This window comes from Lissotriton vulgaris, chromosome 2_1, assembly GCF_964263255.1.
Source record: "Lissotriton vulgaris chromosome 2_1, aLisVul1.2, whole genome shotgun sequence".
Classification (NCBI taxonomy): Eukaryota; Metazoa; Chordata; class Amphibia; order Caudata; family Salamandridae; genus Lissotriton; species Lissotriton vulgaris.
This window is the reverse complement of record NC_141687.1, coordinates 1,446,335,043-1,446,357,702: the sequence shown is the minus strand read 5'-3', so window position 1 is coordinate 1,446,357,702 and position 22,660 is coordinate 1,446,335,043. Positions and strand designations below refer to the sequence as shown.

At 44.8% G+C, this 22,660-nt stretch overlaps 1 protein-coding gene across 9 annotated transcripts in view; it reads left to right on the top strand.

The window, feature by feature from the left end:
* The window catches only part of R3HDM1 (R3H domain containing 1), a 459,574-nt gene that overhangs the window by 109,683 nt on the left and 327,231 nt on the right, over window positions 1-22,660 (top strand). For all 9 annotated transcript variants that reach the window (XM_086957295.1, XM_086957292.1, XM_086957298.1 and 6 more), the window contains one exon: window positions 6,256-6,334. In XM_086957295.1, the coding sequence (XP_086813421.1) occupies window positions 6,256-6,334 (79 nt within the window). The remainder of the gene's footprint in view (window positions 1-6,255; window positions 6,335-22,660) is intronic.

The window sequence follows — 22,660 nt, the reverse complement described above, 5'->3', positions numbered from 1 at the left end:
TTGGGCTAATAAAGCCAAAGATAATGGAAAATACGGGTGCGAGAGCTGGATAACCAGATTTGACACATAATAACATGATCAGCTGTGCGAGTGACAGCACGGGCGGAACGGTTGAGGTGATTTCTTGGGAGTACATGACATTTTTGTGAAGATATTTAAAGGGTCCTTAAGGAGTGTGTTTAAGGGAAGTTTGGTTTGTGTGTAGCTGAGGTAGGTATGACTTCAGAGGAGGCTAGTGTTAGTCAGCAGGTAGTTGAGGGAAGAGTTGATGAAGGGAGTTTAAGAAGGCTGATTCAGTGTGAAAATTAAAGTTCTATAAGAGAGGTGGTTGAGATTGTTATGGATATAAAAAGAAAGGAAGTTAAATCAGAGGAGGAGTTTGGTGTTTTTCAGAGGAAGAATATGAAAGGAAAAAGAAGACTGTCCAAAAAAGCTTGAAAGACTAAGCACATCGTTAAGAAAGGGAAATATGGGGTTAACTTCATAAGAAAAAGTGGTGTCATTGGCGGCTCACAAAGGAAGACTGTCTTTGGCGGCACACAGGATTTTTCCGATGAGGAATACAATATGGAATTAGAAGAAAGAAATGAAGAGAGAGGAGAGAAAATGTACGATGAGTACATTTTTGATGTGGACCATGAGGATGATTTGAATGATGATCTAAAAATTGATCAAGCTTCTACCTTAAAGGCTGTGATTAAAGATCCTCTAGGTGAGGAAATGTTTAGCCCTTACGAATTACGGCACCCTAGGAGTGCGGATTTGTGGCTGCTGGACCATGTTGCTAAGTTTATCAAGCAATGGATTAGGAAGCCTTTAGAAAGAGAGGTGAGGAATGTTGACAGCCGAGTGCTCAAGGCCACTGATAGACAATAAGGTCTGCTTCACACCGAACCTGGACCCAGATTTAATATCCTATTTATTTAAGTTAGGAAGAGACCCACGGAAAGGCCTGGAACGGTCCTTGAAGCAATGTCAGGACCGTTTATTGAATGTGTTGGGTAGATTAGCGAAAATAATGGACATGGCAGAGGAGGTGTAAAGAAATGGTGAACAGGTTGACGTGCAACTGTGGCATGGTTGGAGCCAGAGGGCGATGGTCTTCTTGGGGAATGTTTACTCTGGTCCAGGGACTCGATAAGAGTATGCAGATAACTTCTGGTTCTTCCCAAGGAAAAGTAGTAGGACGATTGAGGTTATTCCTAGGATAATGGCAGACAATAACAAGGGGCCCTTGGGTTTTAAATGTGGTGCAAGGCTTCAAAATAGATTTTGTGCTTCAACCCGTTCAGGTTGGGGAACCAAAAGCATTAGTCTTGTCTCGAGAACAGGCAGAGATTGCTGAGAATGAGGTGAAGGAAATGTTAAAAGAAAAAAGGAGCAAAATGTATTTATTTTATTTATTTAAAATTTTAAATAGCGCGCAGTTACCCTCGGGCATCCCAGCGCTTGTCCAAATGCCAACAGTTAACCAAAGGCCAGATCAGTGCAATCGTTCCACAGCATAGCTGTGTTGACCGCAAATCTTCTCCCACCAGTACGCACCCTTTTTAATCTGGGGATTTGGAGAAGATGTTTCTGATCAGAGCGCAACGCTCTATTAGCCTTATAAGGCACCGCTAAGTTCCTCAGTATGGGAGGGCCCTTCCCCTGAAGGATTTTGTGAGCTGTGCAGAGAGCCTTAAATGTGACCCTTTCCCGCACCGGGAGCCAATGCAGAGCCTTTAAGGCCGGTTTAGCTGACTGCATCCTAGGGACGGCCATAAGCAGCCTAGCAGCAGCATTTTGAACCTGCTGGAGTTTATTAAATGTTGCTTCAGGGGAGCCCAGAAAAACATCATTACTATAATCTAGTCTCGATGTAATCAGCCCCTGGATAAGCAACTTCCTTGATGATAAAGGAAGAAGAGGGAGGACTTTGCGAGCTGACCGGAGAAGGCCAAAACAGACTCCTGCCGTTTTTTTCGCCACCAAATAGGCCTGATGGCCGGATGTGGGCGATGAGTCAATTTGCCAAGTTGCCGAAACCAAAAAGTGGTCTGACCATGGGAGGGGATACGCAGGCCTAGCCATAAAGAGGGGAATGTTAGAAAAGATTGGGTCAAGTAAGTGTTCCTTATCGTGCGCAGCCCCCGCCTTAATTAAGAACAGCTCGCAGGCTTTCAGATCGCCCTGCAATGTATGCTAGAGGAACATTTGAAAGGTTTCGTAAGTACCTTGTTTTTGGTAGAAAAGAAAGATGAGGGTTGGAGACCGGTGATAGACTTGAGAAGTTTAAATCTGTAATTGATTTACAGACATTTCAAGATGGAAGGGATACATCTTTTGAGAGACCTGTTTCAGTCAAAGGATTGGTTGGTGAAGTTGGATTTGAAGTCTCATATAATCAACTCTACATCATGATACTCCCCATAATTCATAAATCTAACACTAGGCCCATAAATAACCGAGACATAATTTGGCCAACTGAATCATATGACCTAATTAATCAGAAACACTTTATAAACTTTAATTAAGTCAGAATCATAGGCAATGGATTAACTAATGGTAACTCAAGGAAACAAACAAGACCAGCTTGTCATTTCAAAATCTATTTTATTAACTTTATTATAAGGCAAAATGCATTTTAAGGCTTAAATTCTTTTATTAGCATTTTTTATTAAGCAAATTTATTTATTAGAAAGGCACATTTGACTGTCAGCTCAAATCAAAATCAGCATGAGAAGTGTTCAAACATTAGAAAGTTTCCCTAGACCCTATTTCCCTAACTTAAACTATAGAAAAACCTAAGGGGAAAAGTAAAGTACAATGGATCTTGCGTGAGTCGTTAGTCCAACAGCATCTCTGGAGCACAGGAACGAGCTAACAGTGCTCTTTCCAAGGGGGCAATTTTTATACCCTTTTCCTATCTAAAACTAACTAAAAGAATACAAATATCCGAGCGACACGAAGCGGGATTGGTCAAAAATGTCATCCGATGAAGTCATTTGCCATTCAAATAGCAAAAATCACGTTTCCTCAAGAGCGGCATTGTTCATTCATTATGAGTGTCACAAGCTCTTCCGAAACTCGCAACATTAGGTAAAATCGTCCATTGCTTCCTCCGTCCAAGCCGATACCTACTTCACAGTTCCAATCAAGAAATGCAGTCCGAAGTTTCTTCAGGTCAGGTGGAGAGGCCAATTATATCAGTTCTTGTGTCAACCTTTTGGCCTGTCTTCAGCACCTTGGAGCTTCACAAAGTTGATGCGTGTAGTAGTAGCATATTTCAGAGAGAGAGGTTATTGTTTGATTGCATATTTAGACGATATCCTATCGATGTCGCAGGAAGCAGTAGAATTGAGGAGGCAGCTTGGAGATGTAATAGAAATGTTAGAGAGTTTGTGGTTCTTGATACACCTAACCAAGTTAATTTTAATACCCGCTCAGAGTCTGGATTTTCTAGGGTTTCCAATAGATACGGTTGGAGAAGTGTTGGTTACCAGAGAAGAAGGTGAAAATGATAAAGAAAAAGGTGTCGAGAGTTCTGTGCAAGATGTCATTGACCTGGAGGGATTTGGCAAAGATTAAGGGGTTATTTTCTTCGATTCAGGTGATTTTTCCTGGGCCTCTGCATTATCAATCCTTCCAAAGGTTGAAAGCTGATGCGTTGAGAACAGGATTATGGTATAGGGACAAGGTAGAGTCGAATGTGGATGCGAAGGAAGAACTAGAGTGGTGGTTTCACGATTTGAAGGTTTGGAATGTAAGAGCAATATTTGGTTTGGTCTACCGGATGTTATTCTTGGGTCGGATGCCAGACTATTAGGATGGGGAGTTCGTCTAGGGCTTCAGGTAACAGGTGGTGCTTGGTCAAGGCAGGAGAAGGACCTACATTTAAACTGTCTGGAACTGACAGCAGGGCTGTATGGATTGAAGAGTTTCAAAGAGAAGTTACAGGGTCAGACAGTGCTTATGAAGATGGACAACATTTCAGCAGTAGCATATATAAAACGATTGGGAGGTTGCAGATCGAAGAGTCTGTCAGATGTGGCAAAGGAGTTTCAGATGTTTTGTTTGGAGAACAAAATATCTTTAAGAGCGGGGTACATTCCGGGAATACGGAGTGTGGTAGCGATTGGAACTCCAGGTATGTGAAGGATTACAGCGACTGTATGCTGGGGACAGATTATTTCAGGAGGATACAAGAGGTTTGGGGTCCTTTGGAGGTAGACCTGTTTGCAACGAGGTTGACTAGCCAGTTGGAGAGGTATTACAGTTGGTTACCAGATCCAGGGGCTGCAGCGATAGACACCTTTCAGCAAACTTTGTTATATATCAAAGGTTATGCTTTTCCACCGTTTGCTATGATTCAGAGGGTATTACTGAAGGTGAGGAGAGAAGGATATCAGTTGGTTTTGGTAACGCCTTTTTGGGTGTCGCAGGCATGGTTCCCGCCGGTGCTGGAATTGACATGAAACACTCCTTTTCAATTGAAAGCAGAAGAGGATATGCTGGTTAACAAGCCAAGAGATTCTTCAGTTGATTCAGAGCGATCTGTTGGACCTTCTTGTTTGAAGGGTATTGGGGGATCCAGTGCAATTGAGGGACTTTTGCCGAAGCCTGTAGTGTTACTCGAGGAATCGTGGGCACTAGGAAAATGTATAAAGGAGTATGAAGGATCTGGGTACGTGAGTGTGTGGAATAGAGTTTGGATCCCATGGAGGCTCCTGTAGTGGAGTTAGTGAATTTTTTAGTGGAAAAGTTCAATAAGGGATTGAGCTATAGAACCATTAATTGTTGTCAGCTGTTTCAGCAGGACATACTTTTGTAGGAAGAAGGTCTGTGGGTAGTAATGTTTTGGTTTGTAGAGTATTAAAGAGTATGAGATTGAAGAGGCCTCCTAGGGCACAATACGATGTGATGTGGGATGTAAATTTGGTTTTGAAGTTGTTTCTTGATTGGCCTATGAATAGGTTTTTGAGCAATAAGAATATTTGTTGAAGTAGTGACTCTGTTGTGTTTGATATCATGTAGAAGGGTATCTGATGTGAAGTGTTTAGAGATAAATAACAGGTGCTTCTGTCCAGAAGGTGTGTTTTTTGAGATTCAGAAGAGAACGAAGACTGTCGACTTCGGTGTTTTACCCAGGATAAGAAGTTGTGTGTGGTAGATTGACAAAAGGAGTATGAGTGTAGAGTAGCGGAGAATAGGAGGGATGGTGAACATCAATTATTGATTTAATTTGTCAAGCCTTATAAAGCTGTAAGTACAACGACAATCTCAAGGTAGGTGAGGTGTGTGATGGAGCAAGCAGGAGTGAATATGGAAAAGTTCAAAGCTTACTCGATCCAGGGAGCCATTGCAAGCAGGTGTTGTTGGTATGGTGGAAGTTTGAAGAATATTTTGAAAGCGTCAGATTGGTTGAATGTGGACACTTTTGCAAAGCATTATTTTAAACCGATTGAGCATATGTCTGAAGTGGTGTTAAAAGGGCTTTCAACATGCATAATGGTAGCCTCCGGTCTTGTAATGAAATGACGATTCTTAGATTAACATGACAAGAGAATCAGGATTTCTTTAAAGACGCGGAGGCTGACATAATCCCACCCTCCGCACCTTTTTTTTAAGAGCATGTTGTAAAAAAAAAAAGGAAAATACTTTAGAAGGGATAAAAAAAATAATTTGTGAAAAGGTTTTGTGGTATTATGATTTTCTTTCAGGATTTGATGTGTCGTGATTGGTTTCTTTAATAAGATGTTTTTTGTTTGCAGAATCTCAATCATAGGGAAGTAAGAGTAGTGTAGAAATGGAGGTGGAAGAAGATGGAAAGGTTTCTTTGCAGAATAACATTTAGAAAAGGATGAGCGTTCTATGCTGGAGACATTTATTTACTTTAAATTCCAGTTCTGAGTTGTTTATGGTTGAAGTTCTTTAAAGGGGCTGCTGTTCTGGAGTGGCAGTAAAAGATTATGCATATTGTTAGCCTCTGCGTTTTTAATGAAATCCTGATTCTCCTGTCCTGTTAATCTGAGAATTGTCATTCTCTCTCATATGGTACCTGCCTGAGGTTCTCGTTCAAATGACTCTTAAGTTGTACAAACCTTGATGAAAAGAGGTTAAAAATATATATTCAGATTCGGTGTAGAGGTTAGCTCTAACATGGGAATCTCGATTTCAAATATTTTTGGGTGGTGGATGGTTATATTTATAGCAGGACTATGGTGAAAATCAGTAGTAATATTTGCTTTAAGTAAAACTTGTGTTTTTGTTTAGATTCCAGCCAAGAATACACAGATTCAACAGGAATAGATTTGCACGAATTTTTAGTGAACGCGTTAAAAACTAATCTCAGGTAAGAAGCAAGTATATTTTGATGCTTTCAGTGTTGTCAAAGTGTTAAAACGTTTTTTGTATCTCACATTGGCGAAAGTGTTAGATAATTGTGTTAATGGGTTTTTGTTGATAGCCTTCTAGAATTAAAGTGCAGTAAATTACATTTAAGTCATACAGTACCATAATTTGCTTTGAACTCGACATAAAGCTAAATGCTTGACAAAAAAACAAAATTCGTTCTTGTTAGAAAATAGAAGGGTCAACACATTTTTAAATGGCGGTTTGTCCCTTTTGAACAGCTATGTGCCCACTGCTGAAGTACATCTGCACAAATATATACACATTTATTATTTTATGTAAATATTTTACCAAGAAAGTGTAGGTTAGGTGACATGCATTGAAGAAGCCCGTAGTTCAAATGTAAATACTTAAAGCAATGCAGAGGGTGGTTTTCGTATTGAGCATATGCCTCTTCAGCCTATTGCTAAAACTATTTAGTGTGCATGTTTTTGGTGGTGCTTCCCCCTGTTAACTTATTACAAAGATCATCTGCATACATGTGATAACTATCGACCTTCAGGTATACTCAGCAGGTCATGTTCAACAAAAAGAGGGATTGGGGGCCAGTTTAACGAGGTCCAGTGTACGTAGCCCAGGAAGCTGTATTTGCAAAAGGTTGTACACAGTTCCTCTGTGGTAAGTTAAAAGAAGTAGTAGAAACACATGTTAAGGTCACAGATAAACCACCAATGTATGCAAGAAGGAGGGAGAATTCTCCTTTTGGAACTAGGGCCCTCACACACCCAGCAAGCTAGGTGTAATGCTTCATCATTTGAGCCTGCCCCTCGTCAGGTCGGCGCTGCAATACCTGACGGGCACCCGAAACCGGGGCTCTTTATCAGGTATCTTTTTGTTCCTGCCGGTGGGTGCAGTGGAGGGGAGAGGCCAAGTGTGTGTAGATGTAGTGAAAAGGTGAGTTTAAAATAGGTCAGTCAGTCCTATCCAAACTTTATTCTGTAGGTAAACTGCCTAGTTAAAAGGTGGAGAGGGGCCTAACCTAGTCGTGAAGTGTCCAGTTTTATGGGCCCTACTCTCAAAGGATCGACATGTTTTGTGTCTCTGGAGTCATTAAAGTATAGGACACTTCTTCAGGATCGTTGTCATGCTATCTACACCGGAAGGTAAGTGTAAAACTACATACCCCAAGTTTTCATAGTATACCTGGATTAGGGTAAAAACAAACATTAAAGTGTGTTTCAATCTCGTACAAATCACCTGTGGGATGATTGACTAGTCATATCTGGTGGAGCTTTACTTATGTTAGGCATTTTTAATTCAAAGATTCCCTTAATGCATAAACCAAGGATTATGGTGGGTTCCAAAAACAATGTACAGAATTTAATCCATTAATGTAACCCAATCATGGGTAGAAACATATAGATTGTGTAGAAACAAATTAAGCATAATATTCAGGACAGATGCAAACCTAGTAGGACTCACCTAAGTTGAATGCTCATTGGCATGCAACAGTGGTTGGTGGTTTGAAGGACACCAAATGGGTCCTAATCGGGAAAAATATATAAAAACAGCCATTGTGTTTAGGTTTAGCAAGGAATGGCGATGTGCGTGCAATATTGTATAAAATCGAGGGAGTATAAAGATGCGTAGTGCCAACAAGAATAACAAAAAACAGTCCCTGGGAGGTAGAGGCCACGCCCCCAAACGAGAAACAACAACAACCAAAAAGGTGCCGGTGGCACACATGAGGAAGCAGCGTGGAATCTCAAGGTGGGGTGCGGGTCTCAAAAGCCCATAACTAGCGCATTGCAATCTGTCAGTGACGCAGAGTAAATGCCATATTAAAGGAGCCTGCGTTATCGTTACTCGCTGAAGTCTCATGTTTAAAAAAGGGAGGGGGGAGAGGGGAAATATGCACTCACCGACGTTGATGAACTTATCTAGCCTCTGACCTACCCTGCCGCTGACACCGGGATGGTAATGGCGTGTCGGCCGCAGGAATTGAAATAGAGCGACCATCCGGTCACGTGACTGTACCTCTGCAACAAAGCTAGACACAGAGAACGAGCGTTTTAGATGGGTTATGCAAGTGGTACAAACCCGTTTTGGCGGCCAAATTATAGTAGGTCACTGACCACCGTAGAGGTTGTTTTCGGCATGTAGGTAGAAGGTAATGGGTGCGTAAAAGGCACATTCTCACTATTTACATGTATTTGTTAGAAATTTTAGCAGCCCACAGAAGTTTGACCTATATCTTAATTAGTGAGAAACTCCCAACCAGCGCGCAGGCTCGTGAGATTAGTCAGTGGTGATGCAGTAATAACAGTGGCGGGCTATACGATATCTTGTCCAGCAGCACTCGGATCAGGTATAGTCGATAATGTGCCCCTACTGAGAATTGTATGGTTGAGTGGTATTGAGGCGACTCTTAAGGCTGGTGGAGTCAGTATGGGTGGTGGTATCTGAGCCCAAAAATGATGTCAAGCATAGGGTTACTTCATAATGTAGGAAGACAACTCTTATAGTTGTAAGACCGATGTGGTGACATCTATGGTGTGGTACTGATGAGACCTAAGATAGCAAGGTCTAGAGTGAAGGTATGATACGACCTCAGCGGAATAGTCCAATTCAGTTTAATGTTCCCCAGGGGATGTCGTCAATAAGGCCCCTGACATGGGTGGAAAATCTGTGTATTCATTTTTGTTCAATCCTGAACAGAGCAGTTTTGGTAATGACTGGAAAGGCTTCCAGTATTGTCCATGTTAGGTCATCCGAAGTATCTGGTGTGTCTTTGTAATGGGTGTACATTTTTGTTGTAACTTTTTGACAGAGGATGTTGCTTCTGTGTTCAATGATTCTCATTTTTACAGGGCGCATTGTCATGCCTACATACTTCAGGCCGCATGGACACGTAAGCATGTAGATGCATTATTTAGTGTTGCAATTCGTGTGTCTTTTGTGTGTCCATTTGAAATTTTGTTGAAGTGATAGTTCTTTGGTTGCTGTGGTAAGAGGGCATATGACGCATGTCCGGCAGGGGTAATGTCCAGTGACTGGTGGCAAACCCCACAGCGTTCTCTGGGTGTCAGTTGTATTTTTGCGTGGTCGGTTGTGTACCAGAGAATCCTTAAGGTTGCGTGTCCTCTTGTATGCAAATCTGGGTTTTTGGAGTTGTGAATCTCCAGTATTGAGAATCTCCTAGTGTTTGAGGCTTATCTTTTTGAGCCTAATAGAATCCGGGGTGAAGGATGTCACACATGTGAGAATATCAATAGGGGGTTTTGTGTGTGTTTCTAACAGCACCTCCCTGGGGTCGTTCCTTGCCCTCTTCATAGACTCTCTGACTTGTCTGTCAGGGTAGCCTCTGACCCTAAGGTTAGATGCTAAGACTTTTGCCTCTGTCTGGTAGTCCGAGATTGTGGTGCAATTACGTCTAATGCGTAAAAATTGACCGACCGGAAAATTGTCCCTCAAGGTTTTGGGGTGATGGCTTGTGTATAGAAGTAATCTATTCCGTTCGGTCGGTTTCTTGTATAAAGAGGTTGTAAGGTTCCCTGACCTTAAGGTTATATTTATGTCAAGGAACTTGATGGAAGTGGCAGAAATAGTGTGGGTGAATCGGAGATATTCATTGAGTCCGTTAATCCACCTCACAAATTCTTTACATTTGTTCATTGTTCCATGCCAAAAAAATCAGACTATCATCAATGAACCGTTTCCACAGTTTCAAGTTGTTGTGATAGGGATTGGTATCATTGAAGATATTGGCTTGTTCAAATGCTAAAATGTAGATGCAGGCTAGACTAGGGGCAAATGTGCTTCCCATGGAGGTACCCTGGCTCTGGTGGAACAGCTGTTGTTTGAATTCATAGAAGTTCTCAGTCAGAGCCGGGGTAGCTCATGCCATTATGAATGAAATGGGGGTGGGTGACAGCCAATCTTGTGTCCCTAGGGCTGTCTCAACCACCGATAGTGTTGCCATTTGCGGGATATTTGTATAAAGGGCCTCCACATCGAGGGTGATGAGGAGGTCAATGTCTTGCGTATTGGGTAACTCATCAATGATCTTCAAGATGTCAGTGGTATCCCTCACAAATGATGGTGTGTTCCTGACCACCGGTTGTAGGAAATTGTCGCAGAAGATGGAAAGAGGCTCTAAAATAGGGCCTATCCCTGAGACTATCGGTCGGCCAGGAACAGGGATGACCCCCTAATGAATTTTGGGTAAGGTGTAGAAATATGGCACCCTCGGTTCCTTGGCAATCAATAAGTCGGCCTCCTTCCGACTGATCCATCCATTAGATTCGCCTCATAGACTAAGGTAGAGATCTGAGCGGCTAACCTATATGTAGGGTCAACAGTGATAGGGGTGTGATATTTAACATTAGAGAGCTGGCGGGTGCACTCTGCATCATAGTCAATGGTAGACTGTATTACTGGGGCACTGCCTTTATCGGCCTGTTTTATGGTGAGTGTGGGGTCTTCAGCTAGAGCCCTCACAGCACAGTTTTCCATAGAGGAGAGGTTGTGGAAGTGTGCCTGTCTCTGAGGGAGGTTGAGCTCATGGAGGACAGCTTTTTCAAAGGTTAGTAGGGACCATGTTGTCGTATGGTGTGAATGATGACGGATTTCTCAGATATACTCTGCAGGTCACCAGCAGCTCCGTTACTGTGCATCCAATGCAATAGACATTTTAGGAGGGCGGTGAGGAACCAGAGGAACAGGTGCTCCTTGCTGAAGGTACCACACAACTGCTGCTGGTGTACTTTACAATGCAGATATTCCAGGTCAATTGATTGGTTATTCAGGATAATACCGCTTCACTGACAAGATGCACGTGTCTGGGGATTATCTGGATGAGATTCAGGTGATTGATGTCATAAAAATTGCCATGGCTGGTGGACCAGTCATCCTGTGACAAAGGACATCCCATTCTGCCCTCTGGATCCAGGGTCATGATGGTCACAGATGCTTAACTGGATGATTGATTAGCACTGCTAGGGTCATGCTTAACAGAGAACCTTGTAAAGAGCTCGAAAAATACCTATGCATCAATAATGCTGGAGCCGCAGTGGTCAAATGTGCACTGAGTGCGTTTCAGGAATGTGTCACAGGAAGGATGGTGCTGATCATGACAGGCAATACTACAGTCATTTTTAGTACATCCTGAAGGAAGGTGACCCTCACCTTCTCCGGATGTGCCTAGCACTTCTGAAAGCAGACCGCCAAGCTGAACATTTCCTTGATTGAAATACACATGCCTGGAACAAATGACGGTCTGAAAGACCTCTACAGTTTAGTATCTGAATTGCACAAGTTGTTTGACCAGTAGGGCATCTTGAGGACAGACATTACGTTGCATATAGAAACTGAATATTCTCTGCCGACCTCCAGGTTTCAGGAGCTTGAATCACTTGTATATTTTGAAACATGCCATTTATATGTCCATGCGCTTTTCCTGGGCAGAAATACGTCTTTCAGTCTCTTCTATGGTGTGTCTCACTTACTGCTCTGATTCATATATCAGTCTTAGTTTAGTAGGTCCACACTCTCATCCCAGGCAGCTGCTCTTTCACTTGCCAGCTGAACCTCCATTTCTTTTCAAACATAGGTGCTAGCGGACATGGGCCGGTCATCAGAGCATTATTTACCCCTCTGCGCCGGATAAATTATGAAAAGGTTATGCAGAATGAGCGCTACATTCCCTTGAGGGCACAGAACAGCTCCCTGCCAAGCCTATTTTTCCAAAACTCTTTCTGCTGCTTGTACTTGGAGCCCCCAGCAGGACGAAAGCTGAGCCTTCCTCTGGTTTCAGTATTCATGGAAGGGAGCGTGTCCGTCCAAGTAACGCCTGCCTTTCCGGCTCAGCGTTTAAACAAGCATTTGCCATGCAAAAGGCCTCACATTTACGCGAGTTTAAGCTATTGACATTGTAAATGAAAATGCTTTTAATCTAGGTTTTAAAAACCAAAACATAAACAAGACATTGTCATTTACAATGTCAATAGCTCAAACTCTCGTAAATGTGAGACCTATTGCATTGCAATTGCTTGTTTAACTTAGCCTGTCATTGTATGCTATGGCCCGTCATTGTGTTGCATGGTAGGATAATATGGTAATAATATGGTATGGGCTGTCATTTTAAAGAATGGTATTGTATAGTATGTTATGACATGGCATAAGATGACCTGTCGTATAGTATGGTATGCTGTGGTATGGGATGGCCTGCCATTGTATAGTATGGCCTCTAATTGTATGGTATGGAAGCTTATGGCCTGTCATTGTAATGTATTATATTGCAACCTCTATATGCTGCTTAGTACTCGTATGTGAGGGCCTGAAGTGCATGCCTACAGGAGTATTACATTACACCATATGGGGCAGATGAATGTTGTCTTTGTTTTGATCCTGTGTGGGAAGTGTTTCCATGTCATGTGATGACCACCAAGGAGCAGTTATTGTGTTATTTGACGCAGCACATTGGATGGTTAAGTGCCAGAGACGGACACCCCTTTTTATGGTTCTCAGAATCCTGGTAGCTTTAACCATCTCTTTAGGTCCCTTTGTGGTATTTCATTTAATACATTTAGCTGGTTACTGCACTCGGTTGTCCTATCTGAGATATTGTGTATAATTGTGGTCATGAGCCGTCATGGTTGGAGGAATAAAGAAGTAGAGAAATTTGTTGTGATGGGCATTTTAATTATCATCCTATAGCAGAGTGTCTTTGTGAGATGTAGCGAAGCGGTCAGATGGTACAGAGATTTGAGACCTGCAGCGGTGGACTATATTAAAGTTCTCCAAATTGTCCAGCAATGTGTGACGTATAACTTCAGTTATTACGTGCCTCTTCATGTGGTGATGGCTGTTATTTTGGCTGTACCGTGCTTGTGATGGACATCCTTCACACCAGATGTGTGTGTGAAGGATGTAAATTTAAGAGCTATAGTATGGCATGGTCTGTCATTGAATAGTGTGGCCTGTCATAGTATAATATGGTTTGGCCTTTTATTGTACACTGTGGTGTGGTATGTCCTGTTCTCGTATGGTATGGTATGGTATGGCATGGCACAGCCTGTCATTGCATTGCAGTGTATAGTGTGGTATAGTATGACCAGTCATTGTATATAGTGCCTCATCATGTATAGTACGCTATGACCTGTCACTGTGTGGTGTGGTATGGCCGGTCATTGTATGGTAGTATGTGGAATGGTATGGCCTGTCGTAAAGCATTGGCCGTGCATTGTATAGTATGGTATGGCTTGTCATATAGTATGTTATGGCCTGCCGTATGGTATGGTATGGTCTGTAATGGTACAATCAATTATGGCCTCTCATTATGCAATCTGGTATGGTATGGCTGGTCATTGTATGGTATGGCATATGGTATGGCATATGGTATGGCATTGTATGGTATGGTAATCTCTGTTGCAATGTACACATTATCGACAGTGAGCAAAACCGGGAGGAAGACAATCTACAACACATTGTGAAAATCTTGCTTTAGTGCTGATTTGTATTTCTGATCCATAGAAAAGGGAACCCCAATGCCAATTGAAGAATTGGGGAAGTTGGGAATTGAGGCAAGAAGCAAAAAGATCCCACTAGCATGGACCCTATCTCTCCATGATCACCTGTAATAGTAGCAGATCCAGAATCCACACACTGAAATCCTTCAGATATCGTTATTTCCAGCCCGCCATGTGATTGCAGAAGTGCCAGGAATTTTTTACCAGCTCCGCCAGGGCTTTGGACATTGTTCCTCGCATTCTGCTTATTTCTCATACTGCTATTATTTGTTCCCTAGATTGGCCGCCTTCAGCCTCTCTAAGGTTTGATATTGAACTGGACCCAGGAAGATGGATTGTATTGATGATGCTAGGAGGCCAACCACTCTGGCAAGGAATCACAAGGAGACGTTCTTTCAATAGATTTCTGTGAAGCACTATCTTGAGGGTCTTTTTCGTCTGTGGAAGGTTTAGAGTCTGTTGGACGGAGTCATTCATGAACCCCAGGAGCCTCATTGAAAGAGAAGGTGTGAATGATGACTTCTGATAGTTGGTAATGAATCCTTAGTCCCAAAGGAGGGAAGTTGCTATGTTCAGATCCTTCAGAAGGTGGGAGGCACTCTGATTTGTTAACAGTATATTGTCAACATTTATTTTTAGCCTGAATCCCTCCCACCACCCCATTACCCAACTTCATGCACCTACACAACAGGTTTCATCTCCTTGGTGTGAAGCACCAAGTAGTAGGTGAGAGTCTGGATGGAAGTAGCGTGAATTAATAAATCCCACCTCCCCATTTGAATTGGAAGAACTTTCAGTGGGGCAGAAAAATTGTTATGGAAAAATAGCCATCTTGTAGGGAAGAAGGCTGACCCTGAGAGAATGGAGCCCCTTCATCTTGAATTGGCAATTCTCAAGCCATTTGTTGAAATTTCTGAAGTTAATGACTGGGACAAAGACCCTTGTCTTTCTTTTTCTTTAGTAAAAGATTGCTTAGAAAAACCTAAGAATGTAGACAGAAAGGAACTGTTGCCCCTTTGTCCAATAGGGAGGATACTTGGGTGATGAGAAGTTCGCTTGTTTAAGAATAAACAATGATCTGTGGCATTTGGGTCTGGATTGGTAGGACATAAAACTCTGTCTGAAAACCTGAGATTGTTTGTGGAACCCAAGCATCCCATGGCATCGCCCTCAATTTTTGAAGAAACATTCCTTGCTTTCCCCTCCACCTTTGGTTGGAAAGGATGAGAAGTTCTTATCAGAGGCCTCTTCTGGAGCTTTAGCTGTGCCCTGGAAGCGTACTATTCCTGCACATTCTTGGTCCATTTCTTTGGTTGGGTCTTCTGCTTTCCTTTGACCTCTCGCGTTTACACTTGCTGTTTCAATTTAAATTTACAATCTTGTTTATAGACTTTCAGTCTCTTTATTCAACTCTGCATCTTTCAATCTCTTATTTTGTTTGCAAAGCTCTCGTTCTTTCTAGCTTTCCGTTTTGCCTGTTATCGTTTACGTTATGCTTTTTTTCTGAATGTGCGAGCAGTTAGGCTCTCACATTTTTTCACTTATTTCCTTGCTTTTTTCCCCTCTTGTTTTCATTATCTGTCATTGATTGTTTTTTCTCTAGTTTTTCACTTCCTTTTTCCCCTTGCTCACTTGGCTTTTAAAGGCATTACAAAGTAGAGATGAAGAATTGACGGCAGAGTCTGTGATAAATTTCAAAGTGTGGAGCCCAATAAAAACAGAGAACCGGGTAGAAGTGTAACAAAGAAACTACGGGAACAATTTGCAACGGTTATTTCGTTCATATATGTGAGAACCTCACTTTAACATTGTGCACTTAATGGTGAAGGCATTTTATACCTTTTGAAATGCACCATCTGATAGACATCTAGCCGCAGATTCCTTAACTTAGAATATCCCCAGGCGTCCGACTGAATCCAGATTTTTTTTTTGCAGCAGCAGCACTTCCGCGCGCTGGGGGACGGTGTCACACGACCCTGCCCTGACGTCGTCCACGTACGTGACCTCAGCGAGGTCATGTAAGTCCCTCCAGGCGCGCTGATGTCAGTTTCCTTCTTTTCCGCGTGCAACGCGGGTCCGGAGTACGCGGTTCCTCTGGTCTGTTTTCAGGCCCCCTTTTCGACGCTTCGCGTCTGGAACAGTGTGCTATGCCTTCGGGCTTTAAAAATTTTACTTCCTATTTGCGGCAGATGTCCGCTATGGACCCGCATCTTATTTGTATGTGATGTCTGGGCGAACACCACAACTCCACGGACTGCTACGCCTACCAACACCTCAAGCCGAAGTCCCGGCGGGAGCACCGGCTGGCTCTTCTTCGGCATGGCTGTCCCGATCGGAGTCGTCTCGTCCCCCGGCCTCTTCATCGCCGGCAGGTCCCTCTACTTTCCGGTTCCGCCGTCGATCGCCCTCTGGGGCCCAGGGCGTCGTTCGCCTCTTGTAGGTAAGTCGAGGCGCATTTCGCCAACGTCCTCGACCTCCCTTTCTTCTGTTTTCGGGCCACTGGTTCCCGGAGCGTTCCGGATGTGCACCCCCGACAGTCACCCCCCCCTTATCCATCCTATTCGGGTGCAGGGTCGACTCTGGCCCAACGTGAGGCTTATGCCGTGGCCTTGCAGGCCTCCCTTGGGTCCCCTCCCGTTCCTGGGGCGTCCTCGGGGCCTCCGCTTCTTGTGGGATCCCCAACGGACTCGCTGGTGAGTTCGCCCTTGTCGCCGATTGAGCCTTTGCCACCCAGGGACGTTGGAGATGTTGTATCATCTGGGTGCAGCCCAGCCGGGTCCCCCTCTTCGATCCACATGGCGTCGTCGGGGTACGCCCCGGCTGGGTCACCCTCTACGACCCACTGCACCCCTGCCGCGCCGCATAGTTCCCCGGGGGTTCCTGTGGCGTTGCAGGTGGTTGCTGGTGGTAGACTCTCCTCCCCGGTTCCGCCTCCGCTCCTTTCTCCAGAGTGTCGGAGCCCGTCATGGTTGAGGCAGAGTCAACGCCAGTGCAGCGCTGGAGGCTTGCCTCCCCTGCTCCGGTGCCTTGCCTCCCCTGCTCCGGTGCCTTGCCTCCCCTGCTCCGGTGCCTTCTCCTTCTTTGGAAAGGGAGCTTGTCGAGGTTTCTGCGCCGGACGGGGCTGACTCGACGCCAGAGGGAGTCTAGTCAGCGCCTAACGAGGCACGATCGGCACCAACAGACGTTGTTTTGGTGCTGCATCGTCGCCGGGTTGTTGACTCTTCTCCGGAAGCCTCTGGAGAGAGTTTGGCATCGCCCTCACGCCCAGCGATGCTGGATGTATTCTTGCCTGTGCCCCCCCTTAGAATTTGTGGAGCCTTCTCAGGAGCCCCCAGAGCCGGCAGGCTCTTTTCCTCCTCAAGAGCCCCATCAGGATCCTCATCCTTCAATGGGGCTCCCTTCGGTTGGGCATTGGTTGCACCCTCAGTGTCTTGGGCAGGTTAGTTTACAGCCCTCCACTACAGATGAGCTGCTGTCCCTTCCACTGAGGGCTACTGAGGCTGGTGCAGCTTTTCTGAGAGTAGTTTCCTTGGCCACTGCCATTTTGAACATGCAACCCCCTTGTCTGTGGACCCTCTGCTTGAGGTCTTTTTCCGTGGGTCCGGGAATGTGGAGCCGCTTCTGCCTTTTCAAGCTTCTCTTTATGATGCCCTTTTAGGTACCTGGGTTCAGCCAGCTTCGGGTGATCCGGTAGCTCGTTCGGTTTTGCACCGCCACGGTCCTGCTCCACATGATCCGGTTTGCCTATTTCTGCACCCTGATGTGCAGGGGTTTATTGTACAAACTGCCTTCCCTTCCCTGACCCGACTAATGCTTCTTCCCTCCCGGGAGTCCAGATGGCTTGAGTCATGGGGTCGAAACATCTTTGCCTCGCTAGTGCTGCCCTACGGTACTTAATTACAGTGTGTGTTCTGGCTCGGGCTACCTCTGCCCTGTGGGACTCTGCAGAGTCTTTGCTTTCTGACACCTCTGAAGGCACTCGTGTCGAACTTCTTCATCTCCTCCGGGATGGGCGTGACCTTGCTGAATTCACAATCCACTCGGCCTTGGATACTGCCGATTCCTTAGGCCGGGCTATGGCTGATTCTGTTGCCTTGCGGTGCCATGCTCGGTTGCGAGATAGTGTCTTTCCGGAGAATATGCGGGAGCGACTGGTTGATTTACCCTTTGATGGGGTTTTGTTATTTGATGCTCACGCCGAATTGGCTGTTCAGCGCCTCCTTGCGGGCTTTCGCCCTCCCACTTAGGTCTGTCATACTCATGCGTTGTTCTGGGGTGGTACCTTTTCATTTAGCATCCTTTCGATGCGTTCTGTGTTTTAGTCTGTCAGTATGCCTTAGGTCTTCTTTTTGTATGGTCGGGGGTTACCCTTTCATTTAGCATACTTTGGATGCATTATGCATTGAGGTGGCAGTTGGCCTGCTGTGGCGGTGTTCCACAGATTGCTGTGTCTGGTCCTCTGACTGTTGTTTCCCCTAAGAGGTGTTCTCGCTGTTTGGCATGTGCATACTCCATGTGGGGTACTTGTATGCTATTATATAGCTCTGCTTATATCGACTAGGCCTAAAGATCCCTTTGGCTCTATGCATCACCTGGTGCTGTTATGTTCTGTTGTACGGTGTTCGATGTCCTGCCTTGGCGCCATCTTCAGTACCTATATAACAAATGTAAGGAGTACCACCAAAAGTAAGGCTGAACAGCCAGTATTGGTGGAATGAGACCCTGATGTACAAGAAGAAGTCCTTCTTTGTTTTTTAAGGAACCCCTCACTCACCGACCTGGTCGGTGACATGCTTCATCATCGGGGCCACCTTGACAGCCGAGTGCCATCAAGGTGTGCTGCGACACCTGAGATACAGTGGAGCGGGTATGTGAGTGATGAATGTGAAAAAAAGGTCAGTGGGTTAAAAATTGTCCTGGTATGACTTATCCAATTATTTATTCTAAGGCTACTGGACAATGTTAAAATAGTGTGTGTAGATACAATAAAGGCTTTAACGGGTGCGCGGAGGGGCGGACTAGGTTAGAAGTCAATTCCAATGCTGAAAAACTAATACGTTTTTGCGCTTTGCTGCCTCCCCTCAATTCCCGTGCAGCAAGTATCTCCCCACTGAGGAGTTCTTGCAGATTTTTTGTAACCACAATATAGGTTGCATTTCTTCTTCTTTTTACCCATTTAGCAAATTCGCTATCTAGGGTCCTGAGAGGGTTGCAGGTATGGCAGGGCGTTAGTGTACCCTGACCACCCTTTGCTCTATCAGTGATTGGATGGGCACAAACCACCTGAAACTCAACCCCGACAAGACTGAGCTGGTTCTTGTCGGGGGCCCTCCAATCCCTGGCACTCTTCTTTCTGGCCTGCCAGTCTTGGCAGCCCCCCCTGTCCCGTCAACTCTGCAAAAAGTCTGGGAGTTGTCATAAGTAACGACCTATCTATGACACCCCAGATCAGCGCTGTAGTTTCCTCCAGCCATTTCCAGCTCAGGAAAATACGTAAAATCTCCCGCCTACTTACCATCGATGCCCTTACTTTGGCCCTGCTTGCGCTAGTCATGTCTAGGCTTGACTACGCAAACGCGCTATATGTAGGCATTCCTGCATACCAACTCAGGAGACTCCAGCTGATCCAAAATCAAGCTGCTCGCTTGATCTACCATCAACCTAGAGATCAGCATGTCCAACCTCTCCTAAAAAGTCTCCACTGGCTCCCGGTCTCTGCCCGCTGTAAATTTAAGCTCGGTTGCATCATTTTCAAATCTCTCACTGGTCTTGGCCCCTCCTTCATTTCTTCCTTGCTTCATCCTTATGTCCCTTCCCGTACCCTTCGGTCTTCCCAATTGGCTTTACTTTCTGTCCCCAGATTCAAGCGGAAGAAACACGGTGGTCTTAGGTTTTCTTTCTTAGCCCCGTCTTTTTGGAATTCCTTACCTCTTTCTCTTGGGTTGCTCTCCCCCTACTCCACGTTCAGATCCTTCCTCAAAACGCATCTGTGTACGGTAGCCTACCACTAGTCTCATCCTCTGTTATGTTAATTTCTGTCTCTCCTCCCGACTCCCTCTGTACAGCGCCAAGAAACCTAATGGTGTTAGCGCGCTTAACAAATTGATTTAACATAACATAACATAACATAACTCCTTTCATTTTTATGGTCCTGAAGAAAAACCGGTAACTCCCACCTATGGTTTGAAACATGTAGACCTATCACATACCTCAGATACACTAGGTCCTATTAAAGCCTTTATTGTATCTACACACACTATTTTAACATTGTCCAGTAGCCTTAGAATAAATAATTGGATAAGTCATACCAGGACAATTTTTAACCCACTGACCTTTTTTTCACATTCATCACTCACATACCCGCTCCACTGTATCTCAGGTGTCGCAGCACACCTTGATGGCACTCGGCTGTCAAGGTGGCCCCGATGATGAAGCATGTCACCGACCAGGTCGGTGAGTGAGGGGTTCCTTAAAAAACAAAGAAGGACTTCTTCTTGTACATCAGGGTCTCATTCCACCAATACTGGCTGTTCAGCCTTACTTTTGGTGGTACTCCTTACATTTGTTATATAGCTACTTAACCAGGGGGACTGGGAGTACCCTTCCGTCCACTTCAGTGGATAAATATCCCTTTGCTCTCTATTTCTTGTTAAATAGCCATCTTCAGTACGCCATGGGTCATCTTTCTTTTTGCCTGCTCCTTCTTGAGAGGGTTTCATGCTGTTTCTCTGCTTCTAAATGCAGCTACAGCATGCCCTTACTGAACTATGTGTGTTCCTAAAGTCGATTTTTTTCCTTAAGCCTGTTACTTCCAAGGATAAGTTAGATGGTTTATCTGAAAAAAACGTCAATCTTAATTTCCGGCAGAATTCAATAAACTCAGTTTTCATTTTCACGAAATCTGTTCTTTTTTGTGTTTGTTCATTTCGCAAAAGATTGTGGCAACTGTACACCATACTATTTTTGTTTCACTGTGAATGAATTTAAGTATGCTTATGACTTTAAAGATGGTGTAGTTACAATAACCATTAGTGTAAATTATTGCATTTTGGCAGACAGAGTGCTTTTTCAATTGGTGTATTTTATCCCCCATTTGATTTAACCTTGTGTAGGATGAATGTATGAGGGTGTTTGTGAAATGATGGAAGTGGTATGTTTGAAAGTATATTTTTGAATTTCGTGCACTTTCTCTTATGTCCATTTTCATTTGTTGTATAAAAAACGTTTCCTTGTTTTAAATGTGTTGACCTTTCTAATGATCTGTAAAGTAATCTTTCAAATAAATCAAGCTATTAAAGAGCATTGGATGCATTGTACAGTTGTCTTTGCATTGTGGGTAGATTAGGTCTTGTGATTAAATTATCAGTACTGGCATTTTTCTTTGTTATTACATTTGAGTAGGCTCAGCCTTACTGATTAGAGCCACACCCTGTTGTGCTTTTGTCAAAGACTCTTCGGCCACGGCCAGATCCTTTAGTCTCACAGACAGCTTCTCGCCCATGCAGTCGGCCTTTGTGTAAGGGGTGCCCCACCACGTTTTACCCAGAGCCACAGGGCAGTGCAAGCTAACCAGCCTATGCATTGCTGGGGACGTGGACCCAGGATCGTGCGTTTGGGGACTAGTCCACCAATGTCCCCCTGCAGCAACCTCCAAGCCTTCCTAGTCAGACTTTTCAGGACCACCAGTTGCTAGTGGGTGGCAGAATCTGCCATCACCTCCCCCACTGACACATCACGTCGGAATGGTAGGTTTGCACATACTCTGAAGGGGCTACTCCCTCCTATTCGAGACTACCCCTCCCTCCATGCCCCCGACACTCCATCGTATGTCGGAGGATCACTTGGCCCTTCTCCGTCAGGAAGTTACGACTCTCTTGGCCAAGGGTGCTATCGAACGAGTCCCTGTGCCATAAGTAGGTTGTGGTTGTTACTCCCTCTACTTCTTGGTCCCCAAAAAGGACACAGGCCTGCGTCCTATCTTAGACCTCAGGTGCGCCAACCGCTTCCTCCGGAAGGAGAAGTTCAAAATGGAAACCTTGCATCAGGTCTTGTCTGCCCTCGACCCTGGAGACTGGATGGTGGCGTTGGACTTGCAGGACGCTTATTTTCACATCCCCGTCTTGCCTGCCCACCGGCGTTACCTACATTTCATGGTAGGCCCACGAGCATTTTCAGTTTATTATGCTCCCCTTTGGCCTTACCAGTGCTCCTCGAGCGTTCACGTAAGTGATGGCGGTGATCTGCACAGATCAGAGGTTCCAGTCTTCCCCTATCTTGATGACTGGCTGTTGAAGGCGTGCTTGCCCCAGGCTGTTGTCTCCCACCTTTAGACTACGGCGGACCTCCTGCATTTGCTGGGGTTTACTATCAACGTGCCGAATTCGCACCTGATTCCCTCTCAGAAGCTCCTTTTCATCGGAGCAGTTCTGGATACAGCGCAGTTTCAGGCCTATCCTCCCAAGCAGGGAGTAGAGGATATTTGGGCTATGATTCCGATGTTTCAGCCTCAATCCGGAATTTCGGTGCGAATCACCCTGAGGCTGTTGGGCCTCATGGCCTCCTGCATACTGCTGGTGGATCACGCCAGATTGCATATGCAGGCTCTGCAGTGGGACCTGAAGTTCCAGTAGGTGCAGCATCCGGGCAATCTTTCCGATGATGTCCAGATCTTGGAGGGGACTGCAAGTCAGTTGCAGTGGTGGCTCACAAACCAGGATTGGGTCAACTGCAGATCCCTCTCCCTTCCCAACCAGAGTTCAGAGTGGTGACAGATGAGTCACTCCTGGAATGGGACAGCC